Consider the following 24,238-nt stretch of genomic DNA (forward strand, 5'->3'; position numbering starts at 1 on the left):
GGGATCGACCCATGCTAGGCATTTGTCAAGGTATTATCCTATTTTGTAAAATTATTGAACAAGGAAAAAGTTTAGCTTTTCAAGGATCATTTTTTATCCAATATGACTTAAATCCAAATATAAAGATTACTCCCCAGCATACCTCGCTCAAGCTCTATTTAATTTGGATTGTAGCTGGTCCATTTAAAGAGTGATAGAATGTAGATTTAAGGACACTACAAGAGTGACGGAGAACCAAATTTGATTTATGCCGGTAAATTTACAACAGATGCTATAATTTTGTTAAGGAGATCGATGGGAGTTTATAGCAAGGGGAAAAAAAGATTGGTGTTCATTGACGTAGAGAAAGTCATATAGCTAGAAAGGTCCTTTGGTGGGTGTTGGAGACGAGAGGAATTTATATTACATTAAATATATAAATGATAAAACGGACATGTTTAGGAGCCATCACTAGCATAAAAACAGTAGTAGGAGATGCAACGGAATTTCTCATAACCATGAGTTTACACCTAGGGTTGGCATTGAGCATGTACTTGTTCACCCTTGTGATGCATGAGCTAATAACTACAATACAAGATGAAGTTCCATGTTGTAAACGGTAGTGTGCTAAATCACAAAACCAACGATGGTACATGGTAACTCTGCCCACCAAAGTTCAGACAGATGGGAAGAAATCACACCTAGTGTCTTGTGCCTCCACTGAGATTTGAACACGAGACCTTTCGGTTCTACTGACAATTCACTGACCACAATATATAGCTTTTTCGCTTCTTATTTGATATAAATAGGTAAGAAATATCCTCAATAAGTACTTCAGACAACGTATCCAGTATCCACTAATATATTATTAGAAAGAAAATGTGCAACTTTTTGTACAAGTAGCTAAGATTCAGTGCTTTACCATCAAATGATCGACAAAAAGAAGGAAGATACAACAGAGGTTTATACGACAGGGATCTTACATTTGAACACTGGATAGAGATCAACAAAATAGCAGAGTGATAAGTTGTTACCAGCCGTGAAAAACGATAAAAATTGTGTGCCGACTTAGTCATAACCTTTCTTCATCTTCTTATCCAGTAGAGGATTAACCCCAGTTTGTCCTCCGAAGTTGCACTTTAATACCATCAGCTGCATGCTCTAGAGAGGCCGTTCCCAGCAGAACTTGTTCTCAAAGAACTGCACAGCATCTCTTTGAAAAATAATACGGAGTATTATTTGGACCGCCTTCCCCAGATCTGAGCAAGTTCTAGTGATCGTCATGTAGATTTACCATACCTCAAGAGCTTTGTTGCATTCCTACAGAAACACTTCGAGAACGTCTTTTCTTTGACATGCCCTGAAACACAATTGCATACCATTACTTGTATGCTCAAGGAACAGATGAAGCAGGAACAACATGGTGACTAGACTACACTCTGAATGTGAAAAAAAAACATAATTAAAGTCAAAAAGAACTCTATAAGGTACTTAGGGGTCGTTTGGTAGAGTGTATAAAAATAATGCTAAATAGAGTGTATTATTAATGCTTGCATTAGCAATGCATGTATTAGTTATGCTTGCATTAAATATACATAGACTATTTTTATCATTGTTTGGTTTGATGCATTAAAAATAGAATGCATTGCATTAAAAAAATTATTTACCAAGATACCCCTCACTATTATGGTGGAAAAGATATAAAAAAGGTATTGAGGGGTAATAGGGTCTTTAATTGAGTTAATGCATGCATTTAAACCATTGCATTGCTAATACCTGGAAATCCATGGTATTAGCAATACACACCTTAATACACAATAGAGTGTATAACTAATGCAAGCATTAGTTATACATAGGTTGGACAAGAGTACCAAATAAGGTACCAGTAATACACAAGGCTAATGCATGCATTATTTTTTTTAATACATTCTACCAAACGACCCCTAAATGTTACTGGGGAAAAATAAAGCAATTTGAAATGAGCACCAAACTTTCGGAAGTACCATTCAAATTCCACAAATATGAAATTCAAGAAATGATGAATTGGTCAACTCATTCACGATCTATCATTACGCAGTCTACTCCAGATTATTCGTTTTAAACAGTTACACTTGCCAGACACCCATTAACTGCAACTTATATGAGTGTCACCTATGATGATGGAAAAAAAAATCAATTTTTCTTGGTACTTCATTTAACAAATACAATTGATCTCAAATGACAAACAAACAAAAGCAAGTGTTTTGTTGAACGCAACAGAGCTTGAGAGCACAAATCTTAGAATTGGTACTCCAAAATAAAATGAGTCAATGATGAAGAATTTATAGATCGGACAGGGTCCAAAAGACGTGACTCATAGTAATAATCATTCTAGTCACCCAAATATTTCCTACTACTTTTTTCTTAACGAATGATAACCAGATTCCAAATGCATTCCAGTGTCCAATGATGTTTAAGTCCAGTCTAGGAAAAAAAGAGGAGAACTACAAAGGCTACAACATAACATTCAGCTCATAGAGTCTAGGAAATCATTCTCAAATTGCTATCTGTTTCTCCAAGCTACACGAAACACATGCCAGTGGCATTACGAGACTCAATTCTGGAGCAGCTTCAAAAAGTTCATCTTTTCACAGAAATGATTACATGATGACTTGTTGACATTCATGTATACATCACATTCCGGCGACAATGCAAGGACAATGTTAATATGAAGATCAACCTTAAAAGTGATTTGAACATTTCTACGCTCATCATGCTCTTGGCACAATAAGAGTAACCTCAAAGTTGAAGAAAAATGCATATAATTAAGAGATGTATGTATGAACTTATTAACCATACAAGACAATGGATATGAACCTGCTAGTCTCATACCTTAGAGAATGGCAGGGGCAAGGAAGCCTGTCGTACAGCCTTCTCAGGTTCAGCAAGCTGCCGAATCTCTTGAAGTTGGTGTGCTATATCCTCCAAAAGTTTTAACTGCATATTTCCTCTTTCTCCATGCTCTGCAGTCAAGTCAAGTTTCTCTCTTCCCTCTTGCACAATCTTTAACCTCTCTCTTGAAGCCTCTCCACTTCCATTTCAATTTTCAGCCTTTCATTGTCTACTGAGGATATGGAATTTCCCCGCGAATCACATAGCAAAGGTTTACCACATGAGCCCACTGGTGGAAGCCCACCAGTAGTGTCTGCACCGATTTTAAGATCCACTTGAGTATACAACGTGCTAGTACTTGGACGATCTCTAATAACATCCTGTGTAGGAGAAGCTTCAATAGGGAGACTAGTTTTTCCAGAAAATTCTAATGCACTTTTCCTAGATTCACCACTACTGACATCATTGCAAAAGTTGGACCCATCGACAATGACATGAACATCGTGAACACGAGGTTCTTTATTTGAGGTCAAATTACATGGACATTTTGATCCCTGATATCCAACTGTCTCATGATACTTCAAATACTTGTCTTTTCTAGAAACATCAATACAAGCTCTGTCACTTGTTTCCATATCTGGATTTTCTTTTAGCACTTCCCCTTCTAGGGAAATGGCCTGATCAGGAAGCTTCTGTTCCGAAAGACCTGTCTCACAGTGTTTCAAGGATGTGTCCAATATTTTCCCATTCCCTGGTGCCACATCGGAGTGGTTAACCATAAAAACCATCTCTTTCTCCTGAAATTCTTGACTGCAAGAATGCTCTACTAAGTCAACTTGCTTCTGGGAGTTGACATCTTTATTCTGTCTTTGAATCGGTGCCTCTCCCCCTAAAGCAATATAGTTTTGTTTATCAAGAGAAATGCCCTCCTCGGAGTCCCTATTTTCTACAACAGTCCTCTTGTTGAAAGATGCACTAATCTGATGAAGCATATGAAGTGGATCCTCATTAAGATCAGATGAAGCAACAGGACGTCTTAGTGCATCCACTACATTCCCACTATCAACTGTTGATTCTTCATTTCCGAGATAAGTCATCTGCCTATATACTTCAAGTTCCTTCTCTAAAAAGTGTTTCTCCCTCTCTGTCCTCATCAGGATCTCCATTAGAATGTTCATTTCCTCTGCTTCAAAAGCAGATTTCTCTTCAATTAATCTCTGATATTGCCGGGCATCCATTTCAATAGATGCCTTCTCCTCTTGTAGACGTAAGATCATGGCCATAGCCTCATCTGCAGCACTCGCAGCAGCATTTCTTTCCTTCTCCAGCTCAATGCAAAGAGCATCTCGAGCTTCTCGTTCGTGCTCTAAGGCTCGTTCCAAGAATCTTATTCTGTTTTCCTCATGGAAGCTGGAAACCGGTTCACCATTATGTCTCAGCTCTTCAATGGATGCAACGTTCTTCTCAATGTGCTCAACTTCATCAGAAGATCCATTCAGTTCAAAGCTGTCTCTCTGGCCTAATCTCATAACCAGTGGAGGGTGGCCACCATCTATATTCACCACAAAGAGAAGCATTAAATTGATACATATTGGAACCCCAAGGCTTTAAAGTTAAATAAAACAAGGGAGGCTACAAATCGTAAAAATTAATAATTTGAAAATACTTAGTTTGATGCTTCTTCATTTTTTCCCCAATTAGTCGGGATTGAAGCTTAGATTGTTGATTCTCTTGTATCCTCTTTTGGCCATAGTTATTAGACTTAAAAATAATTGATTCTGCTCAACATATTGAATACAACATCTACTATACCTTAAACCCAAACAAATCGGGGTCAACTCTAATGAATCCTCACCGACCGTGTTTCTCCATTTAAGCTCAATATATCTCATCATCATACCAAATAAAAATAAAAATAAAAAGTAAGATAGATATATAAATAACAATAATAATAATAATAATAATAATAGTATTAAAAAAATTGTTATATTATTTTACTCGCATTAAATCTTTCACTCCAAGAAAAGCAGTAGGTTCAAAATCAAATATACTAACAAGACAAAAATACATTTCCAAGTAAATATCAGCTATATGTATCTTTTTTATTCTATTGTATTCAACCAATCTTTACTTCTACTTCTCCTAAAACCGTTGCTTAACAAATTAAATGTTACCAAAGTTTCTTCCTTTTCTTTTTTCCATAAACAAATTATACCAAAAAAAATCTGAGCATAAGAGGTAAATATTCATTTGAAAGCATTTGATAGATAGAAAAATAACTATTTTTGCTTATGATTTGCACCAAATAAGAATGGTTTAAGTTACATAATTATACGGAAATGTGAAAAGATGACATAATACATTTAGTTTGTGTAATACAAAGGAGATGCATCGTTTACATCAGCATTTTAATATGGCGCCTGGACCTAACTCCACCCCCTTCACACCCAAGTCCTACTGGAGTGTGGACCAGGAGCCCAAACAAGGATAGACCTGACTTTAATACGATATGGCACCTGAACCTAACTCAACCCCAAAAGCTAGCCCATGAGGGGAGGATTGCCCAAGTCCATATAAGTAGACCGCCAGTCCATTTCCAACCAATGTGACACTTTGACCCACTCTAACATGATGCAATAATAGGCTGAAAAAGTACTTCCCAGATAAACAACTTTCAAGACGACTAAACATCAAACATAGAAAGGAGAGCATTAGCATTTCTGAAATCAAAAGGGCAATGTATCATTTTCAATAAAACATTACCTTCTTTATTAGTACTAGGAGGAGATGGAGGACCTAGTGGAAACTCTTCATATTGCGGATCATATGATGAAACTGATGAAGATCTCCCATAATCAACAGCTGCTTTACGCCTTCTTCGACGAACCCCTGCTCTTTGTCTCTGATTCATCACTCCTTTCCCCTTTATCCCAAATTCATTTCTTGGACTTAACTCAATCATAGCAATATTATGCGACTTTCTTGCATCTGATACTGAACTACATGAAGCTTCATCACCCATTTCAAGATACCCATGAGGACTATTCTCCTTTTCATGACCAATTAATCTCCAATTCACATCACAATTCTGGTCTTTCCCCAAAACAGTATCATTAAAAGGGAAGTTTGCTTTTATAGAGAGTTGTACATTAGACACTTTCTCAGCTGGGAAATCAACCAAGAGTCTATGAAAACACAAATTCCTATTTGGAACAGTACCAAAAAGAAGTCCATCACAAGGACATGGCAATCTCAAACCAAAAAAATCAAGAAACTTTGATGCTAAAAAAGCTACTGTTGCTGCACAAAGCAAGAAATATGCTATAGCAAGATCAACAAAAGCTCCCACAATACCACTCAAACTCCACATATACCTACCTTCACAAGCCATTTTTCACCCCAAAATACTATTAAAAAGTTCCAACTTTACTAGTAAACAAAGTATAAACTTGCACAAAAATTGTAACTTTACTAGTAAACAAAGCAAAAAGACTACCTTTTTCCTGATAAACTTGCAAAAGATTTGAACTTTATCCTCTTAACTCCACATATAGCTACCTTCACAACTCACAAGCCATTTTCACCACCAAATAGTGGTAAAAATTCCAACTTTACTAGTAAACAAAGCATAAACTTGCACAATAATTCCAACTTTACTAGTAAACACAGTAACAGACCACCTTTTTCCTGATTAACTTGCAGAAGATTTGAACTTTATCCCCTTAACTCCACATATAGCTACCCTCACAACTCACAAGCCAATTTCACCTCAAAATACTAGTAAAAATTCCAACTTTACTACTAAACAAAGTATAAACTTGCACAAAAATTGTAACTTTTACTAGTAAACAAAGTAAAGATCCCACCTTTTTCCTTGAACCAACTTACAAAAGATTTGAACTTTATCCCCTTAGAAATGACCAATTGATTCCTCCAAGAAAACCCAAGAACAAACTGACCAGAAAAAATAACCCATCAAATTTTAAACCTCTTATCAATGAAAACACTGTTGTTTTCTTGATTTGGGTACCCTAATAATGACTGTTTTTTGTTTTCTTGATCATAGGATTTTTCTCACATGTGAAAGTTTTTGTGTACTGATATTTTAGGCTGTTTTCTTGAATAATCAATACGATGTCGTATGATGGCCTTTACATGTTTGATTAGTCATATGGTAATGATGATAAAGGTCATTTATTGTCAGCTCATTGTTGCTTCTAGAGACACCACGTGCATTATCTATTACATTTAATATCATTCAACTATTATCCATTTATAGCCATGTTGAGATTCAGTCTTTGCGCGTCTCGACTAATTTTATGGAATATTCGTCACTTTACACCTATTATGAAAATATTCGTCACCTCTTACTCGTAACAGATATAAAATAACTTTCTTTTGATTGCTTTTTGAATGATAAAGTTGGTGATTCATTCACGAAGAAATTACATCTACTATATACATAAAAACTAAATTGCGTGGAGTCTTCAATTTCATTGCCACACACATGTAGGATTCTCCCAAAATCTATTACTTTTGGAGAATTCGATATGTATCTATTGACAGTCTTAAAGAATCCAAACAATGTAGCATAAAAAATAATTATATTATTAGCTAAACTTTTTAACTCTATCTGACTCCGCTCGCTTACCGAAATGTATATATTTTGTTTGTTATGTTAGTATAATGGGTACACCATACACACACCTGTAAAAAAATAGAGGTATTTATTTGATTATATAAATAAAATTAAGATATTAATATGATTATTGACTTCAAATTTTGGGAGCTAAATTCCTTCTTTTGCATTTATAATTAAGTCTAACAACTCCTTTTTGGTTGTACAAATGTTAATTTAATGGTTTGTTTTCCTCCAAGAAAAACAATTTTTACCCTACATCTATAATAGTGTATTTATAGACAATAAGTTGAATACTCCCTCCGTCCTTATTTAGTTGTCCATATTTCCTCTTTTAGTTGTCCCTATTTAATTGTCCATTTTGACAAATCAAGAAAAGACAACAAATTTTTTCCTATTACACCCTTATTTAAATAAAGTTGTCATAAATAAAATAAATAAACTTATGAACTTCCCAACATTGATTAGTTATCTTGAGTTAATTTATTTTGAATGTAAATTGTACTATAAGGGTAAAATTGTAATTTCACTATGCTAATCATTGTTGCCTTAATCTGTATGTCATTTCTAAAATGGACAGCTAAATAGGAACGGATGGAGTATTAACTAATGGCTAATGGGTTGACTAGCATCCCTTCTGAGTGAAGGTACTTGAAATGATAAAAACTTAGATAATATACAAACAAGTAAACTTAAAATAATGTACAAGCTAAGTTGCATGTGGAGTTCAACATGTCTCATCTTTCTAGATCATCAAACAAAAAGAGGAGGAACATATGCCATCTAATATTGCATCGCGATGAGCTTAAATGAAACAGTAAAGATTCATACAGCGGACTTTACTCAGGAATTAGTCATCATCCATTGCACTTGTGTCATATTGTTCGCCACAGGCAAGACATCCCCGTTAGCTAAAGCTCGTGGTCTCTTCTTTAAAGCTCCGATGCTCGTGGGAGAAGCCATGCTTGTATTCGATGGCAAGCAATCACCGATGCTTGCAGGCATATCGGAAGCATTTTTGTTCTCATAACTCGAAACAACTTCAGGTAATGAAGAAACTGGGACAATCTCAACACAGTTGTTCGTGCCTTTGATTGCTAATTCAGAAAGCTGTTCCCTAGCAGTGTCTAGATCAGGAGATTCCACAGACGTGTAGTTAAGAACTTTACATGCTTTCTCGAGTATCGTTTGCAAATACTTGCCCTGTGCTTCGATACGAAGCTGGACATGGCGTTGTACCTGATTCAACAAACCACAAAAACTTTCGTTTGATTATGAAAACATACCATCAACTAACCTTCATATATGAACTTAAGAAAGAGATGATGTTACATTTGGTCCTGCACTTAATAGTATGAGGCTGTTTGGGGAAAACCGTGACGGGCTAGAACGGCCGAAAGAGGACAATATCACACCATGTTAAGAGTATATTTCGGGTTGGGTTAGCCCAACGAGGAGTTGAGACTCATAGTTACACAAACATTAGAACATGAGCAAGAAAAAGGGGAAGAGACCGACCTCTAGCTGCTCATGTAGTCTTCGCTGAACTTCCATCTGTACTCGAAAAGCTTCCGTTACTTGGTACCCACAGCTGAAAGAGATTTAAGAGCATATGAAATTGATGCAAAGCACAACATTTTCTTTCTAAAGAAGAAATTCTGAAAACACTACATACTCATTTATATCCTGGGCAACTACTTTTGATGAACCCAACGCAGAGGGACTTGTATCTTGACTCTCTGCCACACATGATTCTGTTAACACACATAGCTAGTAACAATGTAAGAATTAGGATTCAACTGCTCAAAAGGGTAAGATATAGCAACAACCGTCTTGTCTTCCTTATGGAAATAATAATCCACGTACTCACATGTCCATCATTAACTCCTGTCTTGTCCATATATATCCTCCCCTAGTTTACATATACTCTCATACCCATCATACATTCCTCTCAGAGATGTCAATAGTAACATATCAATGGAAATAATTATATTTAAAGCAAATGGCCAAAAATGTATACTACTATTTAGAGTTAGCAAAAAGTTCACTCTATAAGTAGCTTCGCAAATGGAAAGAAAGCAACAAAAGAAGAATGGCAATCAAATACTTGAATCCGAACACCATTCTTATAACAATGATTTTGTTATTGTTATTAGAGGTTTTCAACAGTTTTTATTCTTTTAGGAATTAAAGAGGACATGAAAAGACTTATAAAGAGAAATTGGAGAAGCATTTCCGGATTACTGAAGCCTTATGACTGCAGCATGTTTCAAAATTAAGCCATGTGAAAGGAATAGAATATCCAGATTACAACAACAAAATATCGAGTGTAGTCCCACAAAGTGGGGTTTGGGAAGGGTAGAGTGTACAAAACTTTACCCCTACCTCAGAGATAGGAGGTTGTTTCCAATAGACCCTCGGCTCAAGGAAAAACAGTCCAAAGCAGTCACGAAAAAGAATGATTGAAAGCAGTGCATTGAATTGTAAGTACATAATCATTAACGCGTCGTTTAAGGTTTTTAAGGTAATGGAGAAGTTGCAAGAAAGCTAAAATAATTAGGATAATTAGTAGGCATTGATCGGAGTGTCAAATACCATCTTTATAGCTCTCGGCTGCCTCCTTAGGTTGCTTCCCTAGGCGATATTTCTGCAAGGACATGTAAAATATAAAGAGTTCAAGGATCTGCTTGCAAACTAGAAGAAAAAAACTTTGAACTACTTATTCTTGATCTCTTTCTATTATGGCCCGAATCCTTTTGCTTTTCTTATTTGGCTAAAACCGAGAAACTGACTGTGTGAATTAGTTAAGCTTGATCCTTGTTTCTATTTCGTTATGAAACTTTTTTTCTATAGGTAAAACTGAGAGTTAAAGTGAACTATATTTAGTCCTTTTTTTTGGCTAAAATCATATGTGAGAACACATCATCAATTCATCAACAACGATGACTATGCCTCGGTCCTAAGCAAGTTGGAGTTGGCTATATCTATATGAATCCTCACTAACCGTGTTTCTCCACTTAAATTTTGTGTCATCACTAGAGCCATTTTGTCGAAGTGAATATCATTGAAACCTAGAAGTTAGAACCATTTCACTCCTCAAGACTCACATTGAACTTGAACGACTTAAGGTCTAGCTTCGTATCTAAATAAACTCAAATTTAGGAAGTTAAGTAAAATTCCAAAATTGGCTTAAACTTAACCTTAATTCAATTTTGTGAGACACTAGATTTAAGGTTTTAGTTAAACTAAACTCTTCACACATAAGGCACATAAGGATCTTGTGGTGGATTTTTTGATTGAATAGAGGGAAGCGCGTCTTGGCAACTAAAAACACTTCTGTGCAGAACAGATGAGACGAGAAAAAAACCTGGAGGTGTGACTTCAAATGATATAGGGTGAGTCCTTTCACCCCCATTGCCTTCATAATTGTTTTCGGCGTTGCCTCTGCAAAGTGAAGCAATATTTAATTATCAAAAAGTTCATCAATTTGCTTTTCACTCACCAACCAAACAACATTATTTTCCTAGAAAATATTTTCGACTATGAAAAATGATCCTACGAAAGTAGAAAAAGAAGACATAGTAACACTAGTAAAAAAAAAGAAGACAGACATATAAATTGAAATGAAGTAACATATGAATGTTACTAATGTATATAGTCTTGCAACTAAAAAAATGAGAACTTTACAACACAAGTCATTTTCTAGGAAAATATTTTTTTTTCCAAGAAAGCCTCTAGTGTAAGTCAATTTAATTTCATATCATTTACTCCAACCAACATTATCCATCATTATCAATCTTCAATTCTAAAAGTTTTCATCGAAACACTATGCAACATTGCTTTTCACATGTAATCCTAGTAGCTCAGCTAGTTGTCTACCTGAACTCCACCTTGTAATCTCTCCCGCATTTTCCCATCCCCTACTCCCAATTTCGGAAAAATTACAAAAAAATGTTTTTCACTCACTAACCAAACAACATTATTTTCCTAGAAAGTACTTTCCACTATGGAAAATGATCCTACCAAAAGTAGTACAACAACAACAACAACAAACACAGTCTAATCCCACAAAGTAACGTCTGGAGAGGGTATAATGTACGCAAACTTTACCACTACCTTATAGGTAGAGAGGTCGTTTCCAATAGACCCTCGGCTCAAGAAAAAACAGTCACAAGCTACAAACATTTGTACAACTATAAATCAATCTCATTAAAGTTACTAAAAACGAAAGAGTGTCACATAAATTGAAACGAGTAACATACTATCCGGGCCCCCGAGTTGAGTAACAGCATCCACAAATCTTTCATGTAGCTCCGCCGTCCACCGGAGCCTAGGCCTATGGTCCGCCGTTAAAACCAAACAAGCATCCCCTGCCAAATTTGTCATTTCACCAGAAAGTGAACTCTGTAAACTATGAAGATGATGATGATGATGATATTCATTAACTCCTCCATTTCCATCAATACCCAAAGAAGAGTACATTTTCATCCCAAAAATTAAAAATTTCAAAGTTTTTCAAGAAAATGAGAGTGACCCACAACACTAATTTCCACTAAAATGAGCTCTAGTGGCAAGAAACATCAAAAAGATTGAATCTTGATTAGTTTTTTGGACATTCAAGAACAAATTTTTGACACCCAAATGGGTAAAATGGGTGGGGTGGAGGAATTGGAAGGACAAGACAGCGATGTCCTGTTGTGTACTGTCGTTTTCTTGTCTCTATTTGCTGTCTCTATTCTCTATAGTATATAAGTGACAGGTAAGTTGACAGAAAAATGGGTAATGGGGGAGTTGGTAAAAGAAAAAAAACTATTAGGGACATAGATTGTGACGTAATGGTGAGATTGTTTTATCGTCCTTAAATAAAAATTTCAAATTTAAATTTTGGATATGGAGAACATCTTGTTAGTAGTGTCACTCCGGAATAGATCCTGGAGTGACAGATAAGTTAAGAGAAATGGGTAATGGGGAGTTGGTAAAAGAAAACAACTATTACAACATGAATCATCGTACATTGGTGAGATTGTTTCATCCATACTTAAAGGTTTTGAATTTAAGCTCGGAATATGAAAAAATTATATTAGAAGTGTCACTTAAAATGAACCCTAGTGCATGATCCGAATTTAATTAGGACTCTAATGCGGGTCCCAAACATCGAATGAAACAACAAAAAAATAATATTTATATCAAATTGTTTACGAGGGTTGAGGTTCAAACGAGTTTTTCTTTTATTACGATCTTTTAATATTTTTTTCAAATATGTTATATCATAAATTATTGTTTTATTGTTGTTTATTGTCAATCTAAAATATTGAGTTTGTGGATCAGATGTGATCATTGAAATCTCCTCTTACGAATAGTTTTTTAATTTCTTGAACACAAGTTATGATAATTAATTAATTATCGTATAAGAAACATGTATCAATTCAAGTTGATAGACAAGTACTACATAGGTCGGTTTGAGTGGACATCAACATGGACAAGTTGATTATGGACTCAAAATTGGAGGAAGTGGACGGATATCTGATTTTGATGTTGTCATTTAACTTGTATTTTTTATGTATATTTACTTTGAAATAAATCGTATTTTCTATACATAATGTTTTTGAAAATAACTTTGGATTTATTGTGTTTTAATTTCAACATATGAATTTGATTTTTTTCAAAAAAGTTGCATAAAATTTCTGTGTAGATAATTTCATTATCTCTACTAAAATAGAAGTTTTATGTACTTTCTTTGCTGACCTTTACTTTTTTATTATATTAAAAATATATATTTATTTCTATTTATCTAGTTTAAAAATTGAATGATAATTTATCACTAAATTATTACTCTGTCTTGATCATTTTACTTGACTCTTATATCAAAAATAATTATTTTATTTTATTTATCCATTTAACAAAATTAAGAGTGTTTTTCTCCCTTCATATTGTCCTTAGTATTGAATAACTACGTAAAACAAAAATAGTAAGAGTAGCAATCAAATTTAGAATTTAAAAAAACACACTAAGAAAGATAGTTAATTAGTAAAATGCATATTTAATTAAAGTTTTTGTAAGAATGAATCAAAAATAATTTATCTTTATTATTAACTATAATCATTTTCAAACTATTAAATTTAGCATAATGTATTTGAAAAATCATACACAAATCAGTAATAATAAATAAGTAAAAATGAATGAAACCGTAGTCTAATTGGTGGAGAGAGTTACATATATATGTTGTTGTGGGAGATGACAGATGTCCGGTAAAATTAGTTTAGTGTGCGAAAGCTACCCTAAACAACTAGATCATAAAACAAAAAAATAATTTTAAAAATGAGGAAAATAAAAGTAAATTCTTAAACCCTTTGAAGAACAAAAACCCCTTAAATCTGAACCTCAAAAATCGACAAAATCAAAAGTGGTTATGGCCTCTTCACGAAATCTCTTCTCCCTTTTCCACAGACACAGAGGTTGTTTTTCTCACTTTTGCTTTGTACATTAATTTTCATTAATTTCTGTAAAAATAAATCTGATTTTTTAATGATTTTGTGTTGTGTTCAGTGATACCATTTGAGTTCTTGGGTCAGCCATCTTCAGCTTTGTTCTCTACTCACATTGTTGGGGACACCCCAATTCTTGTAAGTTCTCTAATTCTCTTTTTATAGTATATGTGTATTTGGTATGCTGGAAAAAGATTCAATTTTTGGATAATGGTTTCACTTTCTTCTAAGATATTTAATGAAAGAAAGTAACTTTGCTCATAATTTGTGAAAAAAAGTGTTCTTGGTGAAAAACAGATTTGTAGGGAGCCATTTCAAGAAAACTTTTTTGTGGCATACCAAACACACCCTTTTAGTCTTTCCTTGATTTATTGGCATATTTTTATGTTCCTCGGTAATGTGAAGGTTAGAGATGTTATTCACAAGGCATTATATGATCCAAGACTTAATTTTGAACTGTTTGTGAAAAAAAAAATCTTGGTGAAAGCACTTTTCGGTTTTCAAGTTAACAAATAGTGGAAAATGATTTCGTTAAGGAACCATTTAAAGAAAACTTTTTTATGGCATACCAAAGACACCATTTTAGTTTTTTCCTTGATTTATTGGCTTATTTTAGTGTTCTTCGGTGATGTGAAGGTTAGAGATTTTATTCACAAGGCATTGTATGATCCAAATGTCGGGTATTTCTCCCAGAAATCGGCATCAGTTGGAGTTCTTGATAGTAGCATTAAGTTCAATCGGTTTGAAGGTAATTGGGGCCTGTTTTGCTTTACTGCGATGACTTAATAGGGATTTGTTGAATTGTGTTACTACATAAATTCTCAGTATCACACCTCAAATACAATCCTGAATTAATTGGAGAGTAATCAATCAATCAATGACAGTTTAATATGAAGCGGAATCAATCGAAAATTATGCCTCAAGTCTAAATTAGCTGGAGTCTGATATATAATCTGTTGTATCAATTTAGTTCTATTCAGGTGCAATTCAGATAGCATTAGTCATAGTTTATAAGAGCTTAGGATTACTGAGTATGCTATTATGAAGCTCACATAAGCAGCTTTTTCTTTAATATGAACTGTGATGCTTCAAACTTTGGTTTCAAGATTGAACTACTGGACTTAAAAAATCAAGTATTTTTCAAATTTTAATCAAATATAACGACTCACCTATATTTGTCCAATCTTTGCGGCAAATGGTTACTATTGAAAGAAAACTTTCAAGAGTATTTGTATGAAAGCCTTGAACAACTATTCCTCAAACTGCTCTAACAATTTCCTCAGTTAAACAGTAATTACCGGGAATTTATAAAACTAAGGAAGCAGGAGATGTGAAATGTTAAGATGCTTTCAGTTGCATGATTGTGGAATTTAAAAGTAGATGTCATTTTTTCAAATCAGTAAATGTATAATATATTGTCCTTACAAGATGGAAAATATGAATGTTTTAGGTAGGAAAGCATACATGAAACATTTGGATAAGATTTACAAGCAGAGTGATGTCTCATGGTTTACTCCAGTGGAGCTTTTTAAGGTAATATTATTGTCCTTTATCCTTCTAAATGTGATTGTTAATTATATACGAGAAAATGATGTAGACTATCTCCTAGGATAGTCTTGGGAAAATTCTTTATCTTATTATGAGTAGAGAATAATTACTTGATCTTATGGTAGACTAATGCTTCTATAGTCCCATTTGAGAAGTCACTTTTGTATATTATCAACTCCGGGAGAGTCCTCTCTCTCTTTTTCTTGCTTCATATTGTATTGGAGCCTAGCTTGGTAATGACTTAAGTAGTTTTCTGACAGAGTTTTCTCTCTTTTTTTTTCTTGCTTCATATTGTATTGGAGCCTAGCTTTGTAGGGACTTAAGTAGTTTCTGCCTACCTAGGTGTCTGCTGGCCTAAGTTTTCCTGTATTGTCATTATTTTACTAGTCTTCTTGTCTCTTTATGGTGACTGGTCTAGGAGTATGCCTCTTTTTTCCAATGACCGCTTTGGCATCAGTCTCCACCATTGCATTCTCTTCTGTTACTCTTGGGGCCCTTTATTTCTGCAGTACATACCACATTCATCTAGGACTGATATATCATTCTATGTCAACTAACTTGTCAAATCATCTCTGCACATCTAAATGTCTAGTTAAGAGTCTTTGTCTATTGACCTATTAAGTCAACCGTCCCTATTTATTCAAGGAGGACCACATTAGAAGTTATACAACTATGCTGTGCCATGTTATGAAACAATAAACACTTTCGGCGTATTTGAGTTGACTATTCAGTTTTCACTTACAAACTCAACTTTTATTGTCACCCTTGAGTTTGAGGCCCATCGAAAGTCAACAGAATTAATTAAGTTATGTCTTAAAATGTGTGTAGATTTAATGAACTTGATTATAGAATATTATGTAGGATATTTCATAGGTTATACTAGAAAGTTTTGTACTTAAAGGTAACAGAACAATTACCTTGTTTTACTTATATTAAGACTCTTATACAAGGAGTCTCTTGTATATTGTCAATAATCAATTTATGATGACTTTTCTTTCCTCTTCTCTTATCTTGTTCAAAATGTAGTTGTGCACCACTCACCGCTCTAAGAGCCTGTTTGCCAATCTTTAAAAAAAATTGCTTGTTCTGGAAACAACTTTTTGTCAAATGGTACTTCCGGATTATAGCAGTTTGTGGTTGGCAACACTTTTGCTAGTATTATAGAAGCAGTTTGTTTATGGTAAAGCTTTCCAGAATTGTTTTGAGCATCTCATTATGAAAAATATCATGTAACATTCACTTTATAATTAGTATTATTTAAGTAGGATAAATAGTTTGAGTCTTTGAGATATTAGATAAGCAATTTGAAATATTTATTATGAGAGACCTTACTTAAGTTTACCAGTCTCGTTTAATTAAAATGTAAAAAAACAAACAATAATCACAAAACAGAGATAGAGAACACAATGAGCTTTGATAGTAGATGTGTTGTCGAAAATGCATGCAGTTACTTTTTGTCCATATTGTTTTGATAGTTTGGTAAATATAAATTAATGTTGAGGGTATATGAGTGCTGAAGAAGGTTCATTCTCATTTTAAGACAGTTTAGTTGAGGTAACCAAAATTTTCATCCGTCTGAATCTTTCCTTTTCACAACTTTTTTAGTAGTTAGATGAACTCATGTCATATGGAATTTTCTGCAGCCCTGGTATGCACATGGGATAGCTGAATCCATTTTGCGTACTACAAACCTATCTGTTCCACTTAAAGTAAGTTCCTTAATATTGAAAGAACGTAGTTTTTTAGCTGCATTATGATCTTTACATTGTCCACTTCAGCTTATTAATGTACATGCTCTCTACATATTCATCTTAAATTTTACTATATTGATAAATCCTTCATCTTAAATTTTACATATTCATCTTAAATTTTACATGTTGACCGTCAGTTTTTTGGGTGTAGATATATGAAATAGGTGGTGGATCAGGAACTTGTGCAAAAGGCATCCTGGATTACATAAAGTTAAATGCACCTACAAGAGTTTATGATAATATCAGTTACACGTATGTGATAATGCTCCTACTGCCTTTCCTAATTGAGAATGCTACACATGATGAACTTGTTGTGGCATGGCTTTAGAGTTACAGAGTAAAAAATTCTTTCAAATTATGCATGAAATAAAGTGAAGGAAAAATTTGTTTAAAGATCTTTAGGGCATCCAAAAGGGCTTATAAAGGTCTTGTACTACACTGCTACTCCATTTACGGTCTTAGTGTTAAATACTTAGATTCTCCCTATGGTCTTCAGAGCAGAATATCAGTGCAGCATATTGTATGCTACTCCTTTGTCATTCTTTTCTGCACAGGTGCTTCATTCAATCAATCCTTAAAGAAATATTAAAGCCCATCTTCTTTTGAGTGCAGGTCAGTTGAAATCAGTTCCTCACTTGCAGCAAAACAGATTCAAACTGTTGGCGAAGTTGATAGCCACTTATCAAAGTTTAGAGTTGAGCATCGTGATGCTACTGACAGAAACGGATGGGGTATGATGCTGTAATTTATCTGATCCTGTTCTTTATTTCGCACTATTGCTTAGTGGCTTCTTGATAAAATAAACAAACAAATTATGATTAACAGCTTAAGTTGCATTGTCATAGATGATATACATGTAAATACATCCTGGCTCATTGATCCTATTAATGTGGATTGAAATTCAGTTTGTTTGGTTTCTAAAGATTGACCTATTCTGCACACTAAAAGAAGTTTTCTTGATGAAGCAGGGGATGTGAATGAACAACCTTGTTGGGTCATCATGCTAGAGGTATGAATATTTTCTTAATTCTTATTTTTTGTAATAAGGTAAATAATTTTGTTAATGTGGGAAAAACTCCCGTAAACAAGCCATGTACCAAATAGTAGAGAACCGTCATAATATACGGTTCTCTACAAATGTCACCCAATCTTTTAAACGGACAAGGACTACATGGGTGAACCAAAAATTAAGAATAAGAGGCTATTCCCCAGATGTACAAAATAATTGTCTAGCCCTCAAAAGCTCTCCTACTTTGTCTATTCTTCTATTTTTAATCTTCTTAGGAAAATATGGTAAATTACTTGTGTATTAAAATTGACTGTCTTGCTTTCTTACTCGGTGGTTTATTAAGCTCAATATGATGAAAGAAATTAACTAGTTGGTGAAAGTTGTCTCCTCTCTTACAATGCTGATTACAAAGATATGGCATGCTCGTAATGAGCACTTTGCAAATCATACAAGAATGTAATCACAATTCATGTGTTTTGGATTCTGCAATACCCCATTAAACTTTGAGCCCGAAAGGTTGTGTCCTCAGAAAGAGTAATTTTCTGGCCTAAACTAAGTAGTATATATCCATAAAGTAGATATTGAACCATCAACTTTATTCCTTGAGCTTATTAATGATTGAGTAATCTTTTAGGTGCTTGACAATCTTCCTCATGATCTCATTTACTCTGAGAATCAAACATCTCCATGGATGGAAGTGTGGGTTGAAAGAAAACAAGGGTAATTCACTCTGTACTGTTGAAATGACTTATTGATGCTGTGCTCTGGAATTTTTTTAATTCTTTTTTTTTACATTTTTGACTGAGATGTTTCTTCAATAGTATATAGGTGGATGGATAGCCTCAAGAATGTTGCTAGGAAAGTAGTATTTGCACAAGCATAGTTATCTACAACACTTGCTCTGTGTGATCATTCATGCATGTAGGTCATCCGACTTTTATGCTTATCTTGAGTGCTTTTAATGAAATTAATTGGTAACTATGCCTTGAGATGTCTTATGTGTCCCTCTTTTTTTCTTCTCTTTGGGTGGTTGGTCTTTCATACTTAGAGTTTTATCTCCTCTCTGCATAAAAGGGATTATTGAGGGAAAATATTGAGATGGACTTTCTAGATACATATTTATGGAATGATCCCTTGCCCTTTGATTGATAAATCCTGAGAACTAATAGAAGTAGCAGTAAGTATTGGTTTTTTGTCATAAGGATCTCTTATGCCACTCCCCACTCCATTCACACAAAGAGTAAGAGAAGATAAGTTTGCTTTATAGCTGGATTTAGCTTGATGCTGAATTATTTTGGATTGGCGATTTTTTCATTAGTAGGTCTAATGGCCGAGCAAGATTGTCAATCTGTCTATAATGCTAAGACACATATTGTCTTCTTTTAACAGGGAAGAACTCTCAGAGTTGTATAGGCCAATTGAAGACTCCTTAATCAAATCTTGCATAGAAATCGTAGATATGCCTGATGCTACAGCGGGCGGGAGCAGGGTTAGTTCAGCCATGAAAAATATTTGGGCAAAAGTCTTTCCTAAGCCAAGATGGTGTTGGCTTCCCACTGGTTGCATGGTAATAATTCTGCAATGTTGATTGAGGTCTTTCCTCAGTTTAGGTTAACATATTTAATGCTCAGGGTTGGTAAAAAATATCATATACTCATGCAGTACTACTTCCTAAAATTCAGAAACTTCTACAAGTTTTACATGGAGCTTTACCGAAGATGTCTTTAATCGCTTCCGATTTCAGTTATCTACCTGATGTTAAAATTCCTGGTGAAAGAGCTCCACTGGTTTCAACAAAGGTACATTATCCCATTGATTTTCTGTGCTTCTTTGTAGCCTCTTTCGATCTTTCATTATACTCGTACAACTATCTTAGTCAAATTAGTTTGTCAGTGTCATTTTTTGGATGATGGTGGTTGGAGGACTGCAGTGGGTTGTCAAATGAAGCAATTGTCTGCACATGAACTATTAGGCTAAAATGCAATAATTGTTCATTCATTGCTGATCCTATGCTGGTTACTGTCCGTATCTTTTCTCATTGTGACTATGACTATGACTATAAAGCATGCATGTCTTGTTGGACATTGGGGTCTGAGCCCTACCCGGGTTGGAGAAACTGATGGAACCTTGAAGGGGAGGCAGTCAGGAAACAAGAAAAAAGAGAGAAAAGGAAATTTGAGCTACTAAATATTGCAGTATGTTGGTTAAAATACTACTTGCGCTTCTTTAGCCATAAACTCTCATAATTAGCTTTTCCACTCCCACAAGTTGTGTCTAGAAGAGAAAATAATTAAGTCTTGAAGACTCCACATTTGGGGAAGATGCTTATGCTCTCCATGTTGGGGACCTTACTATTCTCTTCATAGTGAATAAAATTTCAGAAAGCAACTTTTCCATGTCCAAAGTTAAAATATGAAAGATCTATAAATATGCATCAAAAGGTACAAAGTTGTGGAGGATACGTCTTTTCAGGAAAAAAGTGATCTCAGATGAGTTCTGTGATGCCATAGAGAACTTACTAAACCCAGATGAAAAAAAGTTCATGTAATGAAACCATCATGGCCTTTTGTTTTGGTCACCAGCACAAAAAGCCTTTCACAACAGACACAGCTCCCCCCCACTCTCTGTTGTGTGTTCCTCTTTTAAGTAGCTACAAGGAAAGTACTAGGAAAGTTTGAGTACTAATTAAAAGAAATGTCTTCCCTATCCTCTCTTGAATCTGTTATTTCAATCTCCATGAATATCCACTAGGGATGACTCGTCCTCTGCATCTATTGCTATGGAACATGGCCTTTCGTCTCATTTTCGTACTTCCTTTAATTCTAAATGTTACATGGATCCTTCATTTGCCTCGTGCATATCCTATCCATGTTGGATAGATGTGTCATGGGTATGGGTACTTTGCTGGATTCTTTTAAATTTATCAAAACTAGAAGAAGTCAAGAAACTGCACATACCTTCATAAATGAGTCCATGTAACATAGCTTTTAGTGTTTTTCTTTTCCTTTATTAGTTTATGCATTTTCATAATAATAAGTTAACCGACATCTTAAAAATTCATTTACCCTTTTCATATTAAATGCAGAAAGATGGCAGCAGCTCTGATTACAACAGTTATTTGGATGCTAAGGTGATATGATCCTTATCTTTTGTAGTCCTCCCTGGATTTAATCATGAAATGTTGTTTATACGAGATATTTGCTTGATGGACTTCCACTCCAACAAAGAGAATACTTTGTTTTTCGTTTCACGCTTCTCTACTGTAGTCACAATTTATCGACTGATGGGAAAACATGTTAAAAACTCTTTTGCTTGTGAAGGTGATTTTGATCCCCTTAATCTTTCTGTGTTCCTCTCTGTCTGTCCTATGAAAGTATGACCCTTTCCAGATAGAGTTATTCGGTTGTTATCTGAATAAATTTCTTGTCAACTTATGTAGGAGTTATGTATTCGATATTTTAATCATTATGCTCCTGATCCCGAATATGTGAAACTTTGAATATCTGTTGTGTAATAACATCTGTACTTGGCCGCAATGGCTTATATATATACATTTTTATTTGCAGGGGGACGCCGACATATTCTTTCCAACAGATTTCTTTCTCTTGGAACAGATGGATCATTACTGCTCTGGGTGGATGAAGCAGCAAAAAGATGGTGAGCCATTGAAGCGGGGAAAGAAAAGACGTACTCTTTCGGTAATTCCTACCCTTCATCTGTGAGACACCAAAGTTCTCCTTTTGTACTTTTCGTTGGTTTATATTCATTCATGTAAATATTTGTTATAGCTCGACACAGCAGCATTTATGGAAGAATTTGGTCTCCCAACAAAGACGAGAACTAAAGATGGATATAATCCCCTCCTGGACGACTTCAAGAACACCAAAGTTTATTTGAGCGTTCCCACACACAACGTCAAATAGACCATTCCTTTTTTTCCTCTTCTATAGCAAGGGCGTTCAAGGAGGCACGTAACACAAGTGTAGAGAGGACACTTCTCAGTCTGACTTGAATTGATGAAACATATTGTTCAACCTTCAGTTCAGTTTCTGGAAAACAGTAATTGAAGACGCGGGAGATAACAGAGTTCTCGATGTCCTTCTATAGCAATGATATCGAGGTAGCAGTATCCGAGAGCTTGTGTGATCAGATCAAGATTGTTTGTGATTCTTGGTTACAAACGTGTTAACGATAGTATCAATAGCTGAGAGTGGTAGAAGAGACGGATTGTAATATTTATATACCTCAAATGGCAATATTTACAGGAAATAGTGAGAATCTGTTGGTTTCTAATATCTGTGTTTTGCCCTTTTCTTCCTTTTCCTACTAAGTTTTGGTTTTGTAGTCATCTTTCAAGCTGGTTATGTAAGTCACATATTTGAGCGGTGGAAACAATCGCTAAGCAATAATGTTTGTATTTGGATAGGTTGTCTACATCACATCCCTTGGGATGCGGTACTTTCTCAAATCCTGCACTCACGCCTCCTTACTTCTTTACTGCTCCTTCCCCTCACCCTCAAGTCACGAACTAATGTAAGTTCTTTCAATCCTTTTCAAGCTAGCATGGTTGTTGATATGTAATAGCGCCTCTCTAGCTTGGAGCCTGGAAAATCAAAGTCCATTCTATAATACGCCATAACCATCCACCCCGTCCCGTGCCTCGTTTGCTAAGCGGGCTCATAGTCCAAGCCTCTTGGTCCGAGGAAGGGGAACCCCATCGTGATGGCTTGGCATGGAAGGAGGGCTACCCAAAAAATCTAGAATGCTTTGTGCACTGAACAATGTTTTTTTAAGACGGACTATCAAGTTTGTTTTTAATTATTTTGGTCTATTAAACAAGTATAATTCATGTAACCATTGTGCAAAGAATGATTAACAAGGCAATGGCCATATTACATATAGCTTCTTCTTTTTTTAATCTATCAACAAAGGATAAAAAAAAAAAAAACTATTTCCATATGGTAATCCCGTTCTAGTGTAATAATTCGTAAATCAAATAGGAGAGCTAAATCACACTAAGCAAGCTTCGTGTGAACCTGAAACGCTCATTTGAGAGATCACCTGCTCAACTAACTTAGTCACTTTTAATGGAAAAAATATATGATAAAATATTTATATTAGACATTTTTAATTTCCATAGTTAATCTAATTATGATAAATCCAAATTTTGCTTCTTGAGATTAAAATAAAGTTTTTAAAATAAAGTTTAAAACCCATTATTTTAAAAATAGATATTTTTATTTTTTATTTTTTAGGGATAAAGAGAATCCTTTTTGTAAAAAAAATCCATTGGGTTGTAGTCCCTCCCTCTCTTATCCAACTATAAAGGGCTCTACTAATTTTACTGTAAATTCACTCTCTCGCCGGCGCCGGAAAAGTATATCCAACGGCGATTGGTGGTTTAGAGTCCAATTTTTTGTTTTGCTGATAAGGACCTCAAGTTTCTGCAAGTTTCGAATTGACGCTCGTCTTCTCCGGCAAAGTTGATACTACTACTTTCCCGTTTATCATTTGGCAGTTTTTTCTCCAGTGAAATTGAGTTGTAAGTTCCTCTTTCTGTAAAATTTGTTGTATCTTTACTAATTTGCCGTTCTGAGATTGAGATATTTGGATAATTTGAGTTTTATTTGAACAAATAATTTCAAGTATTAAGTATGTCAATTCTAAGCATTTTGAAATCTTATGAGTTAAGATTAGTATGTTAGAGAACTTGATAATAGTAGATTTTTGATAATCGTGTTGTCTGGGCCAGCTTTTGCGTCTACCTGGACTAATTCCACGAGATACCAAAAACAGGCATCAGATAACTCTGTCCGAACAAGGCTAGAATATGTGAGAAGAAATGAGCTAGTGTTTTTATTTGAACATGAGACCTCGTTGTTCTCAACTCACTTCATTGACTAGTAGGTCGCTCCTTTGAGTGATTTATGCAAAAATAGAAGACGGTGAATCTCCA

At 34.8% G+C, this 24,238-nt stretch overlaps 3 protein-coding genes across 4 annotated transcripts; 1 reads left to right on the forward strand and 2 right to left on the reverse strand.

Moving 5' to 3' along the window:
* Positions 1-823: 823 nt before the first annotated feature.
* On the reverse strand, positions 824-6,935 carry LOC125828575 (uncharacterized). The gene is given in 5 exon segments (XM_049507884.1): positions 824-1,339; positions 2,851-3,036; positions 3,039-4,402; positions 5,614-6,408; positions 6,593-6,935. Coding segments are annotated over 4 exon segments (2,238 nt in total). The 5' UTR covers positions 6,242-6,408; positions 6,593-6,935; the 3' UTR covers positions 824-1,279.
* Positions 6,936-8,146: 1,211 nt separating this feature from the next.
* Positions 8,147-12,163, reverse strand: LOC125828687 (protein PHR1-LIKE 3-like). Of its 2 annotated transcripts, none has more exons than XM_049508022.1 (6): positions 11,752-12,162; positions 10,857-10,933; positions 10,085-10,136; positions 9,165-9,243; positions 9,008-9,080; positions 8,147-8,728 (listed from the first exon to the last, which is right to left on the reverse strand). In XM_049508022.1, exons 1-6 carry the CDS (start codon positions 11,975-11,977, stop codon positions 8,333-8,335), a joined length of 903 nt encoding a protein of 300 aa, XP_049363979.1. In that variant the 5' UTR covers positions 11,978-12,162; the 3' UTR covers positions 8,147-8,332. The 2 variants fall into 2 exon arrangements, with proteins under 2 accessions (XP_049363979.1, XP_049363980.1); XM_049508023.1 differs by having other exon boundaries at positions 8,260-8,728; positions 9,165-9,228; positions 11,752-12,163.
* A 1,668-nt stretch (positions 12,164-13,831) lies between these two features.
* LOC125828538 (protein arginine methyltransferase NDUFAF7 homolog, mitochondrial) lies at positions 13,832-22,573 on the forward strand. The gene is made up of 14 exons (XM_049507837.1): positions 13,832-13,944; positions 14,036-14,112; positions 14,611-14,722; positions 15,425-15,507; positions 17,166-17,231; positions 17,425-17,525; positions 17,886-18,004; positions 18,242-18,282; positions 18,917-19,002; positions 19,672-19,849; positions 19,965-20,081; positions 21,368-21,412; positions 21,849-21,980; positions 22,071-22,573. Exons 1-14 carry the CDS (start codon positions 13,899-13,901, stop codon positions 22,203-22,205), a joined length of 1,338 nt encoding a protein of 445 aa, XP_049363794.1. The 5' UTR covers positions 13,832-13,898; the 3' UTR covers positions 22,206-22,573.
* The last annotated feature ends 1,665 nt before the right edge of the window (positions 22,574-24,238 follow it).

Source organism: Solanum verrucosum, unplaced genomic scaffold (genome assembly GCF_900185275.1).
Source record: "Solanum verrucosum unplaced genomic scaffold, falcon-dt-bn FXZP01000273.1, whole genome shotgun sequence".
In the NCBI taxonomy this organism is placed as follows: Eukaryota; Viridiplantae; Streptophyta; class Magnoliopsida; order Solanales; family Solanaceae; genus Solanum; species Solanum verrucosum.